Here is a 21,694-nt window from a genome sequence, read left to right on the forward strand (position 1 = left end):
ATTCATATATCTATATTCATATATCTTAGGCTCATACCAATATCTATATCCATATCTGCTCTAGATTCTTATCCATATCTAGAGCCATAAATACATTCATATCCAGTTCTAAATCCTAATTCATATTCACATTCAGCTCTAGATCCATATGCATATCTAGATACATATCCATACCTAGATCCATCTCCACATCTACATCTAGATCCACAGCCACCTCTATTATCTCTTCCCTATGGTCATCTGCTCATACAAACAGATTTTGAAACCTAATTCTCTGAAAGAAAACAATTTCTACTTTCTAAATGCTTTGTTAGTAAGTCTAACCTGATGTGACATAATCATGCCCTGAGTTTCTTGGTCACAGTTTAAGCAGATTGCAAAACTCAGGGTCACTCCTTGGAAGAAACTTCCTAGACAGCTGAAAGTAGAACCCAGCAGGTTCTCTGGGCTGCCACTTTTATATATATATATATACACATACATACATACACACATACTCTGTAAAAGAACATCAATTAATGGGAAGAGGGTGAAAATTACCTCTGCATTTCTGATTTTGTTGGCCTGTTCGTAGACTTTTCCTTGCGTTTGTATGACCAGTTTCCACTGGGTGAGCAGCTGGAGCAGGAGCTTGAGGGATGAATCAAGGAGTGTGTGATGCATGTCATTTACTTCCCGAAGCAGGAAGTTGGTGAAGCCAAATAGGACATCTTCCCTCCAATCTGAGAAGTCAACAAGTAAACCCTGAAGAGAATTCTGGGCAATATGTCGCAGTTCATCATCCATATGAATAGAGAGCCTGTAAGATGAATAAAGACAGTGACATCATTTACTAGTTTTTCTTCTATAGCCTAAAGGAACACATATAGGGCTTTGCTTTTATCTGTGTTTGAAAATGGGTTACCCTCACCTAATATGACAGTTTTCACTCAGCTCCCCTAATGTTAACATCTTATGTAACCACGGCAGTTGATTAGAACTAAGATGTTAATATTGGTTTGATGCTATTAACTAAAATACAGATTTTATTCAGATTTCACCAGTTTTCCATTAATGTCCTTCCTGTTTCAGAATGCAATCCAAGGTACCATGTTGCATTTAGCTGTATATATTTTTTAATACATTACTGACTATAAAATAAGCTCTAATAGTATCAAAGCTTATGACTCTTCAAGATGGTACTGGAGAAACTAAGGGACTCGTCCAGAAGTTGAGTGAAAATGAATAATTAAAAGTTAGGTCAGTTATCCTCAATTGGTTTTGCCCCCACCAAGGGATTTTTGGCAATGACTAGAGACATTACTGGTTGCCAAACTTGGGAGGGTGCTCCTGGTATCTGAGTAGAGGTAGAAGCCAAGGATGCTGCTAAACATCCTCCAACGCACAGGACAATGCCTATGACAAAGATGGCTAACAAACACATGAAAAGATGCTCAACATCACTCATTATCAGAGAAATGCAAATCAAAACCACTATGAGGTACCATTTCACACCAGTCAGAATGGCTGCAATCCAAAAGTCTACAAATAATAAATGCTGGAGAGGGTGTGGAGAAAAGGGAACCCTCTTACACTGTTGGTGGGAATGCAAACTAGTACAGCCACTATGGAGAACAGTGTGGAGATTCCTTAAAAAACTGGAAATAGAACTGCCTTATGATCCAGCAACCCCACTGCTGGGCATACACACTGAGGAAACCAGAAGGGAAAGAGACACGTGTACCCCAATGTTCATCGCAGCACTGTTTATAATAGCCAAGACGTGGAAGCAACCTAGATGTCCATCAGCAGATGAATGGATAAGAAAGCTGTGGTACATATACACAATGGAGTATTACTCAGCCATTAAAAAGAATACATTTGAATCAGTTCTAATGAGGTGGATGAAACTGGAGCCTATTATACAGAGTGAAGTAAGCCAGAAGGAAAAACATAAATACAGTATACTAACGCATATATATGGAATTTAGAAAGATGGTAACAATAACCCGGTGTACGAGACAGCAAAAGAGACACTGATGTATAGAACAGTCTTATAGACTCTGTGGGAGAGGGAGAGGGAGAGGGTGGGAAGATGTGGGAGAATGGCAATGAAACATGTAAAATATCATGTAGGAAACGAGTTGCCAGTCCAGGTTCGATGCATGATGCTGGATGCTTGGGGCTGGTGCACTGGGACGGCCCAGAGGGATGGTATGGGGAGGGAGGAGGGAGGAGGGTTCGGGATGGGGAACACATGTATACCTGTGGCGGATTCACTTTGATATTTGGCAAAACTAATACAATTATGTAAAGTTTAAAAATAAAATAAAATTGGAAGAATAAAAAAAAAAAAAAAAGAATTATCTGGCCGAAAATGCTGATAGTCAACAGCTTATTCTATGATCAGTATTCCATGTTATAGCTATATCATAGTTTAATATTCATCCTGAATGGCATAAGGATAGTTTCTGTGTTTTGATTATAAGAAATAAAGCTTCTATTAACATTCATGTAAAATAAAATGCTGATAATGCCAAAGTTGAGAAATCTTGAGTTTGTCAACTGAAGAATAACTGTATTTGTGATTTAAGCTAGAACACAAATAATATTAAATCTCAACAATGGTATGCAGCATTAGAGCTAACATCACCCTTTATAGATTTACTCGTTCACTTATTTAATATTCACACATTTTTGAGGCCCTCCTAAGATTCAGCCCTTGGATTGGCTGTGTTTACCGGGTAGAGTGTTAGCTAGAGTGAGGTGTGAGACAGGCCTGGAGAGGGAGCGGGGTGGTTCGGTAGAGGGTCCGTGGGCCACCCAAGGAGGTGATGTAGCACTAAGAGGTTAGCGTGTACACTCTGGAGTCAGAGCGCCTGATCGCTGTCTTTGCCTCTGTCACGCACAGCTATGCGACCATGTGCTAGTTGCTGAACCTCTCAGCCTCTGAGCCCCAGTCAGAAGACTGGGATAACAGCTGTACTTGTATCTCATAAGCCTGCTGTGAGCTCCTCTGAGATGATCCACGCACAGTGTTGAGCAGCACACCAAGCATGGAGTACATGTGAGCACCTGGTGCATGGGAGCTCTTATTACTGGAAGAAAATGAATTGACTCTGAAAGTTACAGGGGGAAGTAACAGGATGAGGCTCACATCTGAGGGAAAAATAAGTTAGGCAGGAATACGGAGGGTGCCTTGAAGAAGTCACAAGACTGAGGGCAGAGACCATCTGGGAGGTCATTACAGTGACTCAGGCACCAAGTGGCAGGGGCCTGACCCAAGGAAGAGAAGACGCGAGGAAGGGAGAGATGGAGAGTGAAGATACCTAGGATACAGACTTTCCAGGGCTTAGCAGTCTGGAAGTGTTCAGTGTTCAAGAAGAAGGTGGCCGAGTCAACAGGGGCCCCCATGAAGTAGAACATAATATCCTCAACCAATAGAAAAAGAAATTGTGAACCAGAGTGGTTAAGGAACTTTCTCAAAGTCCAGGATTCCAGCTCAGGACTTCTCATCTTTAATGCAAAGTTTTCTCCAAAAAACAGGTCTGGAACAGTTACATATTTTTGAATAGACAGCATTTCAAAAACTTGATATGGAATATCCTTATTCTCTAGAGCAGGGGCTCCCAACCTCCGGGATCTAATGCCTGATGATCTGAGGTGGTGCTGATGTAATAATGATAGATATAAAGTACACAATACATGTAATGAGCTTGATTCATCCTGAAACCACCCCCCTGCCCATTGCCCCATCTGTGGAAAAATTGTCTTCCATGAAACTGATCCCAAGTGCCAAAAAAGTTGGGGACCACTGCTTTAGAGCATGAAGTACACTAATTGGTCCAAATTTGACCAGATAACCAGGCAAAAGCTCATTCATAAGCAGGAAAGATGTATTTTCTGTTCTAAAAGCAAGTCAAGTTCTACAAAGATGCTGAGAAGGAAAAGCTAATTCTTCAGGGCAGACTTGCTATTAAGTCTGCAATTATCAAGCAGATCACAGTTGCCAAAAGAACACACAGAGGTCTTAAACCTGGGGCTTCTAATTAAGGACCAAGGCAGGCCATCACAAACTTCCTTTGTATTTCAATCCATTTCTGTTATAGAAACCACCCAGTTTGTGCTATTTTATTATATATAAGAAATCAGGCAGGCACATTTCTTTAGAGTCAGTCAAGAAAAAAACCATGGCACAGTCCATTTAGATGAAGCTTTTAAGAAGTTCCAGTATTTTCAGATCTCCAATGAGACTCACTCTACTCTTCATCTCACTTTGTCATCATTCACAATTTGCAATCTGGAATCTGTCTTCATTTTAAACTGACAGTGTGGGATTACAATAAGGACTCTGAGAGTCTGAAGTTGGTGCAGCCCTTGCTATTTTTGGTGACCACTGCTCTTGAAATAATGGTATTCACATGCTTGACTGGTGAAAACACTCAAAAACATTCCTGGAGTACGAACAGACAGGACCAGGGAGGGGAGAGAGCTTTGGGAATAGAAGGCCCAGTTGATAACAGAAGTGGAATGTTTGTGGAAGAAAAAGGTCCAGTGTCACGGAACTGAGATGGGGTGAAAATAACATCAAGGCAAGACTGAGTGGCAGCAGGTGAGAGAGAAGAGGAAGAAGTTGTGAGAAGGGTTGGGGTCCCCCCACCCCTGCACCTTGTGCTGTGTGATCACATACAATTGCTGCTTCTTCTACCCAGAACTTTCTCATTTTCACTTCTGTTGGATTTTTAACCAGATAATCACAGCATCATCTTGTGAAACACACGGGATTGAATATTGTAAAAGAGAAAGTGGGAAAAAGATTTTAGCTAACTAAAAAGGAAAAGAAGACTCAGAGGTAAACGAGAAAGATGCTCAGCCACCCCGAGGATGCAGGAAGTGCTGGAAGGCTGTGTGGTGCTGGCCGACCTACTCGCAGCCTCCTGGTCCAGTGAGTGATGAGTGGCTGAGGAGAGGGCACCCCCAAACCCCCACAGGGCCACCCCACTGAGAAACCGGAAAAGGATGGGTTCTTGCCTGTAACATAAACACCTGTGATTACAATAAACAGCAGTCCTGAGAGAATCTGGAGGCTGCAACTGAGAGAGAAGAGAGACGTTTAGAGAAGGCAACTCAGGAAGTCTGACCAGCTTGGGGGACCTGAGGGAAAATTTCTAAGAAGCTGATCTGGTTTCCAGGAGCCGAAAATGGGGTCACAAGTATATGGTTACACACAAGACCACTGACAGGGCTTGAAAGGACTCCACCGTGACACAGGAGTCAAGCATACCCCAAAAATCGCTACTGCCAATGTCAACTGCATGTGTCATCCCCTCATCCCCGTCTCCACTGGCAGCTGGCATGGGGTGCAGGGACCAGAGTGGCCTGATTCAACAGGTGGCCACAGCCAATGGTCCCGAGGCCCTGCTTGGAGTCTGGGGTGTAGGTCAGGGGTGTAGTGTGAGCACTATGCTGAGTAAGGATGTGGGTAAAGTGGGGAAAACCCAGAGCCTGAACAAGGCCACCTTCTTTGTTGGTCAGACCAGACAAACCACTGAACCAAAAATAATTCCGTAAAGGTGAGCTCCACTTCAGGTGGAGTTGGCTCAGTCGCTTTGAAGAGTTTTGTTGCTGGAGGTACGCTGGGAGCGATTGCAAATTCACAAACTACACCCAGAAGAAAAGCTCCATTAGGAAGGACAGCCTCCTTTCAACTCTGGCAGGACTGACCAAAGGTTATCAGACGTATGAGGGACCTGCTGGCCCACAGCATCACCAAGGGCAGAAGGGGAAGAAATGGTTGTGAAGGGAAAGCCCAGAGGGAGACCAGGGTTTCTAAGAGGAGCAACACATGCTGACAAGTGGACTGTTAACCTCTGTAATGTTCACACCAGAAGCAGTGGAAATTTCCTCTCTAAGGTGTTAAGAGAATGAGCTTCCACTGTTTACAGTGCTTTGAACTACATCTCAATTAAAATGCAAAAATAAGATGAAGTGTTCTAACAAGGACCTACTGTGTAGCACTGGGAACTCTGGTCAATGTTACGTGGCAGCCTGTATGGGAGGGGAGCTCCAGGGAAAATGGAGACATGTGTAATACATGTAATGTGTGGCTGAGTCTCTTCCCTGTTCACCTCAAACTGTCACAAACATTGTCTGTTTATTGGCTATATTGTTTAGTTGCCAAGTCTTGTCTGACTCTTTGTGATCCCATAGACTGCAGCCCACCAGGCTCCTCTGTCCATGGGATTTCCCAGGCAAGAATACTGGAGTGGGTTGCCATTTCCTTCTCCATAATTGGCTATACCCCGGTACAAAATAAAAAGTTAAAAAATAGTAAGATAAAATTATAAAGTAAAAAAAATATAATTAAGGGGTTTATCGAGGCAGTTTGTTCTCACCTGGCTACTCAAAACAGCCACCCTCTGCTATATACACACAGGCTAAAGAACCAACGATGAATGGTAAATTTAAGTATTTTTCAGATACCACCAAAGGTTGTGGAACTGTGAACGCATGACCTCAAAGTTCTACCAACTGAAAAGAAACACTGCATAAAATGTGCATAAATTGCATAAAACCAATGACATCTGTCACTTCCATTCTGCTTCAGGAAAATTCTATAAATTTGAGCAACTGACTTTTACTCTTCTGAAATTCAAGCTCCTTGTCTGAAAATAGGAATGAACGTGTGCCCACTTTCCTAACGTGTATATGAAACAGCACTGTACATCGTGGCATAGTATGTTATTCAGATTCAAAGATGCCTAAAAATAACAACTAACATTTGCTCAGAGCTTACTGTGTTCTAGCCCTGATGTTAAGTGATTTGTATGCATTGTTTAATTCTCACAAGCCTATTTCATATTGTTGAAAGGAGGGTCAGCAAACCCTGAATGCAACTAGAGTGCTACAGGAAGTGACGAAGAGCCTGTGGACTGTTGGGTGGACAGGTCCTTCCTGTTGTCAAGGGCAGAGCAGGAAACATTCAGGAAGTTAAAGAGAAAAAAGATGGCAATTGCTAAGGAGAAGAGTAAGCTCCCCCATCTTTGCTTCTGGTTCAGACAGTAAAGAATCCACCTGCAATGCAGGAGACCAGAGTTTGATCCCTAGGTTGGGAAGATCCCCTGGAGAAAGGAAAGGCTTCCCATTCCAGTATTCTGGCCTGGAGAATTTCATGGATAGAGGAAACTGGCGGGCTACGGGTCCATGGAGTTGCAAAGAGTTGGACACAACTGAGCAACTAACACTTTCACTTTTCACTTTGACTTGAATTGCTGGGAAGGGAGCCTCTGGAGGACAATCCTTGAAACTCCTGTCACTAAAAACTGACACTTGCCATCTACCTCTACAAAGATTAAATTATGAGCCGTTGCAGCTGCTGACCTCCAGCACCTTCTGAAAGGAGTTTCAGGGTGGAGATCAGGAATGAGGCACACTGTGCTCTGGGAAAAACTGGCAGAGCAGGCCTTCAGATAGCAAGATATTTTCAGAAGATTTTATGAGCCTAATTCTTGTATCTCCTCATATCTAGAAAAGCACGAAAATCCATCATGGTGACATGTGCTCCTCACAAATAGCAGCTGCCTTCAAGAGACTAGCAGAAACCTTCTGCAAAAAATATATAATCGATTTCACGTATTTCCCCTTCACGGAAATCACATATATACTTGACCTTCCACAGAGCTCTTTGGAGCAGTTTCTCAGAGCTGTCTGAAATGCTGTCTCCCGGGCTACAGCCCTTACTTTGCCCCCAATAAAACCTAACACAACTTTCACCCTGTATCAGTATATATATATTTTCAGTCGACACTCATTCAGGGAACTGAGCTGTGAGGGGCAGCAGAGCCTGCATGAAAGTTGGTTTGCCGATTATGAAGCAAACCAAGTTTTTCTCTGGTAAAAATGTACCATGGATATACACGAGACTGTCTGAAATAAAAGGGCTCACACCTCTCTGATGAGACCGTGTCAGAAGTCAACTGAATCCAAATGTGACTGGACTGTAGGGGAATAAAGTGAGTGAAGGCTTGGAACCCACATTTACTGCTCTTCAGCTCTTTCACTCCTGTCCTGTGACCTTCTTGAGAGCTGAAGGGGATCGTTTTCTCATAGGTCAATGGACCCAGTGTGAGGGCCAGCTCTCTGAGTTCTCCTTCCCCTGAGAGAACGGCCTCCAGCTTCTTTTGAAGCTTATGAAAAAGGCCTCTTCACAGGCTTCCCATATAAGTCCAGTCATCTTCTCGACTTCACCCCGAGACTTGAACTCTCAAGAATATTTATTTGTTCTTTCCCCTCATAAAAACAGGACCCATTGCTTTGGGCTCTGTAAGAATGTACACAATAATAAACACAATACACTATAAATAGCATTGCCATTCCAACCACGTCTGACAGAATTCCCTCCTGACATGCCAGGCACGGAGGGTTTGCAGACCCAGGCGTCACTGGACGCTAACAAGGTGATTCCAGAGGTAAGACTCTCCCACTCAGATTTACAGCAGAAGAGCACTAGAGATATTACCAAAAGGCTGCACGACATTTAAAAACTTAGCATTTCAAAGGGCTTACTTACATAATCATCACCAATTAGAAAGTCACTGAAATAAGTGAACTTTGCTTCTACTTCAATTTAACTGATAACTGTCTTTTTCCTGTTGACATTTTCTTTCAGATGAACCAAGTGCTGCCAGGTCATCTGTCTTTCAGCCCTCTCAACAGGCTTGTAAGAAAAGACAGGCTGAGGGATTAAATACTTCATCTTGATCACTTGGCTAGTCAAATGGCAAAGCAGAGAAGCAAAATTCGAGATTTCCCAATGGAATCAGTATTGGTCCCATTTTGGGGCACCTCCCCCACAACTTTCAAGATGCTGGCCCCTCATTCTCTTGCCTGGAAAATTCCAGGGACAGAGGAGCCTGGCAGGCTACAGTCCAAGGGGTCACAAAGAGTCAGACACAGGTTCAGTTGAACTTGAGTGGCCACGGAGAGTGGTCTTTTGTCCCCTGATTCCACACTGCCCCTGAAGCCCTCTCACTCAGCGCCTCTCCTCTGTGGAAATATTAACACTGGTCTTCTGGTCACACCACCCTCCCCACTGCTGTCTATGGCAAATGGACAGGCTGCACCTCTACGTTTTGGGAGGACTTTGGCACTTGTCTCACAGCTTTTCTTTACTGTCAGTCTTTGCTATCATTCTGGGAGACTCCGTATTAGCCTGGATGGTCCTTTAGAGTATCTTGGTCTCTTTCTTCCTTGGCTCCTCCCATCTCCAAATAACCATGTTTATCATTCACTGGGAATCCACCCTCTGTGCGTAAGTGCTTAGTTACTCAGTCGTGTTTCACTCTTTGCAACCCTACGGAACTGTAGCCCGCCAGGCTCCTCTGTCCATGGGATTTCCCAGGCAAGCATACTGGAGTGGGTTGCCATTCCCTTGTCCAGGGGTTCTTCCCAACCCAGGGATAGAGCCTGGGTCTCCCACATTGTAGGCAGATTGTTTACCATCTGAGTCACCAGGGAAGTCCCATTGATAAATAAGGTTATGCATAATACATCTTTAATCCAATCAGCATCAATATCTGTTATCCCTCTCTGGGCTTCCCAACATTATCAGATTAACCAGCCAGAAATGATACTTTCTTTTATCATGTTATTCTCCACAAGTCCAAACACCTCAGCTAGTAGTAAAGATTAGTTGAAAATATGCCTCTCCAGTCATTTCTATTTCTTTTTATCATGGGGTTTCCAAACTCCTTTTTCTTCTCTTTTTCAAATTATGATGACTTTTGTTCTTCCTTCTTCCACCCTTCCCACAAACCCCATTTCTAATGATTCTGTCTTTCAAATGTATTCAGGTTATAAGTCACTTATGATTTTTAAGTTAAAGACATGCATAATTGTCAACCAGAACTTCAGATCAACATGAGAAAAATCAAGCTTACTTAACTACAATAATATCATTTCATTCAAAGCAAATTAACCTGAGGTTCAAGCTGGACTGTGCATTCTTATGGAGGATGGTGCGGGATAAATGTATGGATTTTGGAAGCTTTCTGAAGTACAAAACTTAGCTTGGGATCCCTGTTTCTTGGCCCTCCAGGGGTGTGGGTCTCAGATTGAGAATCAGATCCTGGATGAACTTTATCCTGAACAGACTCATCTCATGTCCTGGTCCCACCTCTGTCCTTGTCCTCACGTCACTCCTTCTGCATTTCTGATTCTGTCTTTCCTTCAAGGGCAGCTCAAGTTCCACCATCTTCCAGGAGTCACCTGCTGCCATCCCCAGACCACAGTAATCCTCCTACCCTGTGATTTCAGGTATCACATATTTTGTGTGCCATTAATTTGCAGAAGTTCAGGCTTTAGATTACTACTTACCTTATGTGCTTATGTCTTTGCTTCTATATTGAATTTTAAACCTCTTGAACATGGGAGTTAAAAAAAAAACTGAAACCAAAAACATTTCTTTACTCTTTCTGGGCATGCTAGACAGTACTGAGAATTAATAAATGTCCATTTTTTAATGATCATTCTTTTAGGAATCATGACAAAGGATTAAAACTGAGTTTGGTCAAAAAAGGCCCACCACAGTCCTCACCTACCTCGCCAGCAGGTCAATAAGTTCAAGCTTTGACATCCCATCAGGAAGCAGTCGAGGAATAGCAGCAACACAGGTCCTGAAAAGATCTATTTTTGGCTTTCTCTCACCCCTGGAATGTGAAGACAAAGTTTAAACATAAGTCAAAGGTTGTGAAAACATTTTTAAAAATTGGTCAAATATGTAAACAAAGACTAGAATCAAGGCCTTCTGAATCACCGCCTGGTGTCTGCTCCATATTATTTTTTAAAAACAAAGCTATTTTAGTGCTCTTTTAAGCTTTAATAGCCTCAAAAGTATAAATGATAGAAACTCACAAAAGCTATCCTTTGATAGTTTAATTTTAAAAATTCCTTTTATACTTATTTAGTTTGTGAGTTCTCAATAATACATTTTTAATTAAAATTTTTTGTTTTATCAAACATCAGCTAGCTTTAAAAAAGCATTACAATTAAAATTCCATGTTATTCTTAATATTTATGCCCTTTATAGCTTGGCCAGTTCTAAGAGAACTTACGAACATGTAAATGTTGGACAGAGATAAATATCTGAAGAGGAAAATGTCAGTAGCAGAAGCATTCTATCATACATCTTTCCATTCAGTGGCTTTCTGTAGGTTTGGTCCCTGTGGGCTGCCATAAGGATACTGAATTTACTAAAATGCCTAAATGCACCAGCATGTAATAAATGTATTGTAGTCATTCCTACATTCAGCATTGAAAAACAGGATTTTAATATATACAAGAAATGGTGCCTCTAACAAACACAAAATCCGAAAGCTTCTCTCTCTAATGAGTTATGCTTCTTCTCTTAGAGTCCCCACTGCTGGTTTTCACTTTTTTTTTTAGTACATCCCAAAATAAGTCTTTCATATTGTCAAGTAAAATCCTGAAATGTATATAATTGTGCACCCATTTCTGTTTTTTAAAATTATACCAATGGTCCTGACCTCTATGGAGATTTCATCTTTCTAAGATAATTAATGTTTTCTATGGGGCTTCCCTGGTGGCTCAGCTGTAAAGAACCTGCCTGCCAATGCAGGACATGCAAGAGACTCAGGTTCGAGCCATGGGTTGGGAAGATTCCTGGAGAAGGAAATGGCAACCCACTCCAGTATTCTTGCCTGGAGAATCCCATGGACTGAGGAGACTGGTGAGCTACAGTCTACGGGGTCACAAAAGAGTCAGACACAATTGTGTGACTAAACAAACAACAATGCCTTCTATATTCTGCTGTAAAATGTGAAGGGAAAACATAAATTTGGTGATAAATTACTTCAATTTTTACTAGTTTAAGTAGGTAACTGATTCTTAATCATATATTTTATCAATAACCTTTATGGGAAAACTAAATTACACATCAAATCTTTGAAATAACTTAAGTGATAAAATAAAACAGCATATTTAAATTCTGATTTACTCCTCTGAGAATAAATGTAGAATCGGCACCAAATTAACACAGTCCTAGGGATTAGGGGCAGGCGGAAAAGGGGACGACAGAGGATGAGATGGCTGGATGGCATCACCGACTTGATGGACGTGAGTCTGAGTGAACTCCAGGAGATGGTGATGGACAGGGAGGCCTGGCGTGCTGCGATTCACGGGGTCGCAGAGAGTCGGACACAACTGAGCGACTGAACTGAACTGAACTGAGGACACAATAATGAAAATACAAAGTAGCACAGAAGCAATTTCTTCCTGGAACAGCATATTCTATTCTGTGTCAGAACAGAAATGTAACGAGCAGAATCCATGCTCTCTGTAAGCTAAAGAGGATAATCGGACAGCAATTTTGCTCTGTGACTACTTTTTAGCATGTGTTTGTAACTTTGTTAGGAATGAATACAAAACTGTTTATGCAAAAAATAAGAGACATCTGTCATTTCTAAAATACTTTGTTTTTGTGGGAAGTTGTAAAGATTATTTTCTCTCATTTTCCATGGTCATTTTGCAGGGGATGTACACAGACTCTGTACAGTGGCCTCCAATCAACTGAAGGAAGGAGCAGACTTCAAATGATATCTGTGACGGCCAGACAGAGTTAGAGCCTGGTGACTGATGTGAGTGCTCATGTGTGACACACAGAGTCATTTCAATAGCTCTCCTGATGTGCTCTCCAGATGTTTTAAACACCTGGGATTACTTTCCTATCTGCCGGAAAACAGCCTGACCCTGCCTGGCCTGATGTGTATGACAAATTCTGCCAGACAGAATTCCCAGCTGATAAAGCGAGCCCAGATTAGAAACTCTCAATGGTGCCTGGTTTCCTTTTACTGCAGTCCTCACTCCCTCGGCTTTTATAGGAAGTGTATGAGTCCCCCAAATGACGTGTGTGTGTGCACCCAGTCCTGTCTGACCCTTTGTGGCCCCATGGATTGTAGCCCGCCAGGCTCCTCTGTCCGTGGGACTCTCCAGGCAAGAATACTGGAGTGGGTTGCCATTTCCTACTCCAGGGGGATCCTCCCAACCTGGGGATCAAACCTGTGTCTCTTGTATGCCCAGCATTGGCAGGTGGGTTCTTTACCACCGGTGCCACCTGGGAAGCCCCAAATAACATAGTATTTATTAACAGACATTATATAATTATTATTAACAATCATATTATTGTATTTACAATTATTACCATTTTTGCCAGCATAAAGCACAAGAGGGATGAGAAATGGAAACAAAGCAACACAGAATGCTTCATGTTCAAGTTCACACCCTACACAAGGCCTGGACCAACCTCAAATACCAACTCCAATAACCATTTCCATTAGCATGGTGTTGACCTCAACTCTCTTTCCCTAAATGCTTATATGATTCTCTAATGTTTCTCCTTGTTTTTTAGAAATGCAGCCATGAAATATTTTCCACTCAAGGGTCTGCTTTAAAACCTAGCACAAAAACTCTTTCTAGCCCAATTTGAGGGTCTTAAGATGGTTGACTAGGAAAAAGTAAAGAATCACCTTAGAAAAGGTTTGAGGTATTACTAAAATACAAATGAAATGTTTACACTTACATTTAAACCTGTACCCTTTTAAGGTTTTGAATATGTTTTAGTCCTGACCTGTTCTATGACCTCTGCATTACAAACATAGTTTTCCTTTATTTATTATTATTGTTTTGGCAGCACCACATGACTTGCAGGATCTTAAGCTTCCCAACCAGGGATGAAACTCATGTCCCTAGCAGTGGAAGTGTGGAGTCATAACCACTGGAAGGCCAGGGAAGTCCCTCATAGTTTTCTTTTAAACATCTTTCAATTCTTGACTGTTTTCAAAGGCAACAACTATATGGAGGAAGTTTTAAAAGCACTTCTTGTATCTTCTACATTATCAATTGAAAATTGCTTAAACATATTCAAAGAGTACATAATAAGGAAGTTAAAGGTTTATGGACAATCTGGCAATTTGTGGGATAAGTACTAGAGCTGTAGACAAGATATTCACTGTTATTAACTTTGGTCACTATCACTTCTGCTGTCATTTCGGCTGAAATGTCTATAGCAACGTGCACTCCACATCATTTCAATCAAATGATTGGCAAGCTACGGAAAATATACATTGTATAACCCATTTTTATAAAAAAAGTATATATTTGTGTTGACATTGGGAAACTCTGGAATAAATCACCCTTAATAAAGGAAGGGCTGCAGATTTTAAGTGGAGCTCTGTAGAGGAGGTTTTCATTTTAACTTGCCATGCTGCTAAATATGCTTTAAAAATAATTCTGTATTTTTAACTTTATTTTATCATGTTTTGTTTCACTGTGCTTTGCTTTTAACATACTAACGTTAATACACACCTATAACATGAACTTCCCTACACAGGTAACAACCTTCCTGCTAATGGTAATACTTAGAACTGGATATGCTAAGAATCAGCCTGCCAACATGGAAACCACAGGAGATGAGAATTTGATCCTTGGGTCAGGAAGTTCCCCTGGAGTAAGAAATGGCAACCCATTCCAGTATTCTTGCCTGGAGAAGTCATGGACAGAGGAGCCTGGCAGGCTACAATCCATGGGGTCGCAAAAGTTTGGACACGACGGAGCACACATGCTAAGTGACAAAAGAAAATTTTTCTAATTGTATTTTTAGAAATTTATGACACAGGTGCCAGATGTAATTCACAGTTCAAGAAAGTCCAAACTTTCTTAAAATGAAAGGTCACAACCAAATCCATGTTCCTACCATAAGCAAACAAAAGTAGCTAATACAAATCGTGTGAGTTTCTAATGAAGAGCACTAATTATAAATCTAGATCTTAAATTTTGGCTAAGAACATCTGATTTCTACACTTTAAGCTACAAATACATTCTCAAAATCCAGTATTTCTATGACACGGTTACATAGAGAATATTCAGTTCAGTTCAGTTGCTCAGTTGTGTCCAACTCCTTGCGACCCCATGAACAGCAGCACGCCAGGCCTTCTTGTTCATCACCAACTCCTGGAGTCCACCCAAACCCATGTCCATTGAGTTGGTGATGCCATCCAACCATCTCATCCCCTTCTCTTCCTGCCCTCAATCTTTCCCAGCATCAGGGTCTTTTCCAATGAGTCAGCTCTTCGCATCAGGTGGCCAAAGTACTGGAGTTTCAGCTTTAGCATCAGTCCTTCCAAAGAACACCCAGGGCTGATCTCCTTCAGAATGGACTGGTTGGATCTCCTTGCAGTCCAAGGGACTCTCAAGAGTCTTCTCCAACACCACAGTTCAAAAGCATCAATTCTTCGGTGCTCAGTTTTCTTCACAGTCCAACTCTCACATCCATACATGACCACTGGAAAAACCATAGCCTTGACTAGATGGACCTTTATGGACAAAGTAATGTCTCTGCTTTTGAATATGCTGTCTAGGTTGGTCATAACTTTCCTTCCAAGGAGTAAGCATCTTTTAATTTCATGGCTGTAATCACCATCTGCAGTGATTTTGGAGCCCCAAAAAATAAAGTCAGCCACTGTTTCCACTGTTTCCCCATCTATTTCCCATGAAGTGATGGGACCAGATGCCATGATCTTAGTTTTCTGAATGTTGAGTTTTAAGCCAACTTTTTCACTCTCCTCTCTTCCTTTCATCAAGAGGCTCTTTAGTTCTTCACTGTCTGCCATAAGGGTGGTGTCATCTGCATATCTGAGGTTATTGATATTTCTCCTGCACTCTTGATTCCAGCTTGTGCTTCTTCCAGCCCAGTGTTTCTCATGATGTACTCTGCATATAAGTTAAATAAGCAGGGTGACAATATACAGCCTTGATGTACTCCTTTTCCTATTTGGAACCAGTCTGTTGTTCCATGTCCAGTTCTAACTGTTGCTTCCTGACCTGCATATAGGTTTCTCAAGAGACAGGTCAGGTGGTCTGGGATTCCCATCTCTTGAAGAATTTTCCACAGTTTATTGTGATCCACACAGTCAAAGGCTTTGGCATAGTCAATAAAGCAGAAATAGATGTTTTTTTGGAACTCTTGCTTTTTCGATGATCCAGCAGATGTTGGCAATTTGATCTCTGGTTCCTCTGCCTTTTCTAAAACCAGCTTGAACATCTGGAAGTTCATGGTTCATATATTGCTGAAGCCTGTCTTGGAGAATTTTAAGCATCACTTTACTAGCGTGTGAGATGAGTATTAAGCAGGTTTAACTCTCACATTTCAGGAATACTCACTAGAAACAAGTGAACTTATGATTCTTAAAGATGGTATGACTGTAAACTGGTGGTGTTGCTCTAGCACATGGGCTTGGGAGCAAAACATCACTTCTGAAAACTGTGGACCAGAAAAAGTCTTGGGTCCATTTTCTAACTTATTGGCCTAATGATACTTGAAACACAGCCAAAAAAAGATCAATCTTGGATTTGACTTTACTTTTACAGTTAGCCAAATATTATCAAACTATGTTTTTAATATCCCTAACACTTCTTTAAAGGAAATCAACCCGGAATATTCATATATTCCTTGGAAGGATTGATGCTGAAGTTGAAGCTCCAATACTCTGGCCACCTGATTCAAACAGCTGACTCACTGGAAAAGACTCTGATGCCGGGAAAGGTTAAAGGCAAAAGGAAGAGGGTGGCCGAGGATGAGATGGTTGGATGACATCACCCACTGAAATGACATGAATATGAGCAAACTCCAGGAGATTAGTGAAGGACAGGGAAGCCTGGAGTGCTGCAGCCCACAGGGTGGCAGAGTCAGACATGACTTAACCATTGAATAACAACACTTCTTAGAGCTGACTCTAATAAGATGAGAACAATATACAAATTAAAGGAGCAAGACCTCTCTGGTGTCTTTTGGTTCATTAATCCTTCATTGAAAACTTAGTCCTCATTTATACTCACGTGATCATGTCTTCGGGTTCTTTGTTTAACATCTGGACATTAGTCAGCATCATACACCTTCCTACTTCTTTATCAAGGTGCCTTAAAATGTTGTCCACAGCTTTTCGTACTTGAGAGTAATATAATGACATGCCTGAAAAATATGCATTACAGTCACATATTTGACTAAATCTATCAAACAGTGAAATGCCCAGTTTATTTATCCTCAGTGATGTATTTTTTATTGAAGACTTTCTGTGAGTCAATGAGTTCTTCGAGAAGAGTCTAATTCTGCTAATTAGACCAGCCTATTTAGCAGAGTTTAATTCTAATTCTAATCTTTTATCTGCAGGATTCTTAGCATAGCGCCCTCATGTTGTAGGTGTTACCCAAAGAATCATTTAAATTTAACACATAGGAAATCTAATTCTTCAAAGGCAAATATTTTCCAGAAGAGTTAAAATAAAAAAGGAAACAAAAAAATTAATAAAATAAAAAAGGAAACAAAGTTCCATGCTGGAATTTTCATATTTCTGTTTAGTATTAAAAAAAAAAATCACCTTGATGAATGATTATCTGAATAAAAGGTAATAAAAGACAATGCTCATTTGGGGTTAGAATTTTAATAACTTTTTATAATAAATATAAAGATAATTATATTTTCCCTGAAATAAACATTTTTTTAGTAAAAGTAATAAAACGGCTTCACATTATAAATTTTTAAATGAAGGAAGATGTATTTCAGTGTTATTATTTTTATCACTCTCAGCAGAGTGTAAGACAAATGTGTATAGAATATGTATTTCATATATGTATATACATTTTCTATATTTATGTATATAATAAAAATGTAAATTGCTTTGCATCCAAAATTTGTACTTTAATGAAATAATTATTAATGGTTATTTCTCATGTATTAAAATTTTTTGAACTCATTTAACCATTTCATAACTAAGATAAATATTTTAAAGAAAAAAGTTTCCTCATATGTTTCCTCCAGGTCTTTGGAATCAAGGAACTGTCTTAACAAGTTGGAAGCATGTTTGTAAATTCACAAACTCAGTAAAAAAAGAAACAAATGCAAAAAGTTATCTCTTTGGGTTAAGATAGTTAAATTAAAAAGAAAATAATCTTATGTAGGCGAAACCCAAAATACACCCTGGCAGATATGGGGTTTGGCATGTTTAAAACACAGATTAAACTAATTTCACTGAAAAAAAAAAAAAAAAAAGGAACCGTAAAAAGGGATGCGGGAATGAATAAGTGAATGAATATATTTTTATGGTTGCTTTATAAACAGGATTATCTACCAAAGGACACAGATATCTTAGAAATTTATTGTAAACTGCAGATAATCAATATTAGAAGTTTGAAAAGACCAAACTTAGATAAAAATCTAACATTTAAACAACAAAATGTTTAACAGGAAGTTCCAAAAAGTTTAAAGGGCAGTAAAACAAACCACAGACTGAATCAAAACAATTAATATTGAAATGTCTCATCAGCTACTTTTATGAATATTTTTTAAAAGTGTATCTCACTAAGGGTGAGTATCTGTTGGTCATTTTAAAGGCTTAATAAAACCTGGCGTGAACACATCTTTGAAACCCACCTATCATTTTGGCTTCCTCTTCAGTTAGCGTCTTACTCAGATACGTTTTCTTCACCCTCAGCGTGTTTCCTGAAGGGAGAACAGCCCCGGTAACCGGCATGGGAGGTTCTCCATCTTTCTGCTGCAAGCTATCGGCTATGACCAAGAATGCCCTTAAGCCAATATTCATTCTCTGTAAGAGACAACACATTCATGATGAAGAGAAAGACCCAGTTACTGTCGTGAAATCAGACCAGCAGTCCTTCAGAGAAGTTAAGCATGGCTTGCCATCTAGATCAGAGTGGGAAAGTCATAGGCATAAGAGTTTAGGCCAAACCTGAGAGAATAAATGGACATGAGTTGGAGCAAGCTCCAGGAGATGGTGAAGGACAGAGAAGCCTGGCGTGCTGCAATCCACGGGTTCGCAAAGAGTCGGACACAACTGAGCGACTGAACAAGAAGAGAGTAAAATTAAATTTCTGACGCTTTTGTTGCTGCATCACAAGGAAACAACTGGGAAGATTTTCACCAAACTCGCAGGGCGCGTTAAGAGACAAGCAGACTCATTCTCTTTGGGGGATCCACCTCAAAGGGACAAGCAGCCACCCTCTGGAGCTGCTTCAGTAAGGTAAACTGAGGTCAAGAGAAGTCTCTTCCGTCTCCTGGAAGGAGACATGTTAATTCACATGTCTCCTTCACAATGACTGGATGAAAGAAAAAAAAAAAACACCAAACAAACGGAGTTCTAACTGAATCACAGAAATAAGAGTTGTCTGCTCTGAACTGCAGGTTGCAGACTTTGGAGTCACAAAGGCTGGTGAATTTGAAAATAAATTTAAAGTATTCAAAGCCATAGAACCTGTTACTGATAACAACACATAAGCTTATAAGAAGAAATGTCCTTCTGGGCCAGGTCATTATCTTCCTCAGTCGCAGGTGAGACATAATATTGGCTGTAAAAGATGACGCAGTTTATCTTCCTCAGTCTCAGGTAATGGCTCCAAAAGATGATGCAGTAAGGGCAGAAGGTACTAAAACATCTGTTCTTCCTTCAACAGCCACGTATAAACATTTACACTCATATTTTCAAACCACATCAAATTAATAAGTTCCCTAAGTAGACTACTCCCTAATGCAGAAAATAATTACCAGTAATAACACTGATAACCTAATTACAATTTATTGAATTCTTAAAGTATATCCAGAACTGCACATTAGCTCTCATCTTTAAAACAGCCATGCAAGGAAGGTACAATTATTCTTATTTTTCAGGTGAGGAAACTGAGGACCACGTAACTAGTAGGTGGGAAGCTAAATATGCAAGTTGAGTTTGCCTGGATCACCCATCCTGTAGTACATGATTACACGTACTTATAAGATGAAGCAATACTTCGAGTTTTATTATTTATTTTAAAGCTTTCCTTCTTTATGGCTGCACCGGGTCTCTGTTGCTGCACACAGGTTTACTGTAGTCACAGCCAGTGGAGGCCACTCCAGCTGTGCCACACGGGCTTAGCTGTCCTGTGATACGTGAGATCTTCCCAGATCAGGGACTGAACCTCTCTGTCCCCTGCATTGGCCGGTGGACCCTTTATCACTGAGCCATCAGAGAAGCTGTGACTTCTAGTTTTAAACTATTAATTCAAGCTTCAAGGAGTAGGGAGATTTTAAGCAGGATGTGGGAAACATTTCTCTGGCCCATTCATACCCAATACAGTGTGTATTTTATGACTTTTATGGTCTTCACTAATATTCTCTCTCCATTTTCTAAGATGAACAAGTATTAATTAAAAAATTGACTGTATATTAAAATTCATTAGTTCCCTCATTTATTTTAGTAGTTCTTTCTGAAATGTTTTCTAGGCTTGTGGATTTTTTTTCAGGACACAGCAATCATTTGGGTGAGGAAATACAATGTTCAGTTCAGGAGATGCAGTACCTATAGGATGACCGTGAGTTGACGTAAATGATCAAGCCATTATCTGCAAGTGGATTCTCCAATTTATGAGCCAGGCTGCCAGTTCTCTTAGTTTTCCTTTCCTCTGAATAGTATCCAGGACAGAAGTAAGTTGGAATAGTTTAAGAAGTATATTTTTAACTTAATTTCAAAAATAATTTCTTCTCATGTTTTATATAGCTCTGTATCATGCCTCTCCTTCTAGTATCTGTCTGGTCTTAAGAAATTACTTAACTTTCTCAAGGCCAAGTCTCAGGTTCCTTTCTGTAGAATGAGAATACTAATACCTATTGATCATATAGGGCTATGGTGAGAATTAATGCTAGAAAAGTTCCTACTAGCAAATATATTGTAGGCAAGAATCTTCAGTTTTCCTATTGAAGTCAAGTTTACTGAGATATAATTCACATGTAGTAAAATGCACTCCTTTTCTAAAGTTCTTCCAATTTTGAGAAACACAGTCTGCTAACTATCATCATCACAGTCAAGATGTAAGATATTTCCAGCATCCCCTAAAGTTCCTCTGTGTATCTGTAAAGTCAGTCCTCTCCTCCAACCCCAGCACTTTACTATCAGTGTCTAATTTCTGTCTATAATTTTGCCTTTTTTAGAATACGATATAAACAGAGGCAAACAGACACAACCTTTCGTGTCTTGCTTATTTTGCTTAGTGTAATGCTTTGGAGGTGCTGCTGCAATATCAATAGTTTGCTCCTTTTTGTGGCTGAATAAGTACTCCATTGTATGGATGATTCATAATTTCTTTAGACACCCACCAGCTGTTGAACAGGAGTGGTTTTCCTGTTTTTAGTCATCATGAATAAAGCTCCTATAAATATTCATACAAACCTTTATGGACATAGGTTTTAATTTCTCTTGGATAAATACCTTGGAATGGAGCTGCTGGATCAAATGCCAAGTGTGTATTTAAATTTATAAGAAATTACCAAACTTTTCTAAAGTGGTGGTACTATTTCAAATACTCACTAAAACAGTATCAAGTTCCAATTGCTCTGTATTCTTCTCAGCATATCTCACTTTAGTTTTAACTTGCATTTCTCTAATGATTTATGATGTTGAACATCTTTTCTTGGGTTTACTGGTCATATGTATCTCTTCTTTGGTAAAGAGGCTCTTCATTTTGCCCATACAAAATGAATACAAAAAACTGTATTATTGAGTTATGATAGTTCATATATATTCTGGATAGAAGAGTTTGTCAATATGTTTTGCAAATATTTTCTCCCAGTCTTTGGTTCTACGCTTCAGTAAACATCATT

General features: G+C 40.2%; 1 protein-coding gene across 1 annotated transcript in view; it reads right to left on the bottom strand.

The window, feature by feature from the left end:
* The window catches only part of FRY (FRY microtubule binding protein), a 250,254-nt gene that overhangs the window by 108,006 nt on the left and 120,554 nt on the right, over positions 1-21,694 (bottom strand). Inside the window, exons 15-18 of the mRNA XM_061434828.1 lie at positions 18,479-18,650; positions 16,888-17,020; positions 10,578-10,685; positions 541-799 (exon numbers count right to left, since the gene is read on the bottom strand). Coding sequence (XP_061290812.1) covers positions 541-799; positions 10,578-10,685; positions 16,888-17,020; positions 18,479-18,650 — 672 coding nt within the window. The remainder of the gene's footprint in view (positions 1-540; positions 800-10,577; positions 10,686-16,887; positions 17,021-18,478; positions 18,651-21,694) is intronic.

This window comes from Bos javanicus, chromosome 12 (assembly GCF_032452875.1).
Source record: "Bos javanicus breed banteng chromosome 12, ARS-OSU_banteng_1.0, whole genome shotgun sequence".
Classification (NCBI taxonomy): Eukaryota; Metazoa; Chordata; class Mammalia; order Artiodactyla; family Bovidae; genus Bos; species Bos javanicus.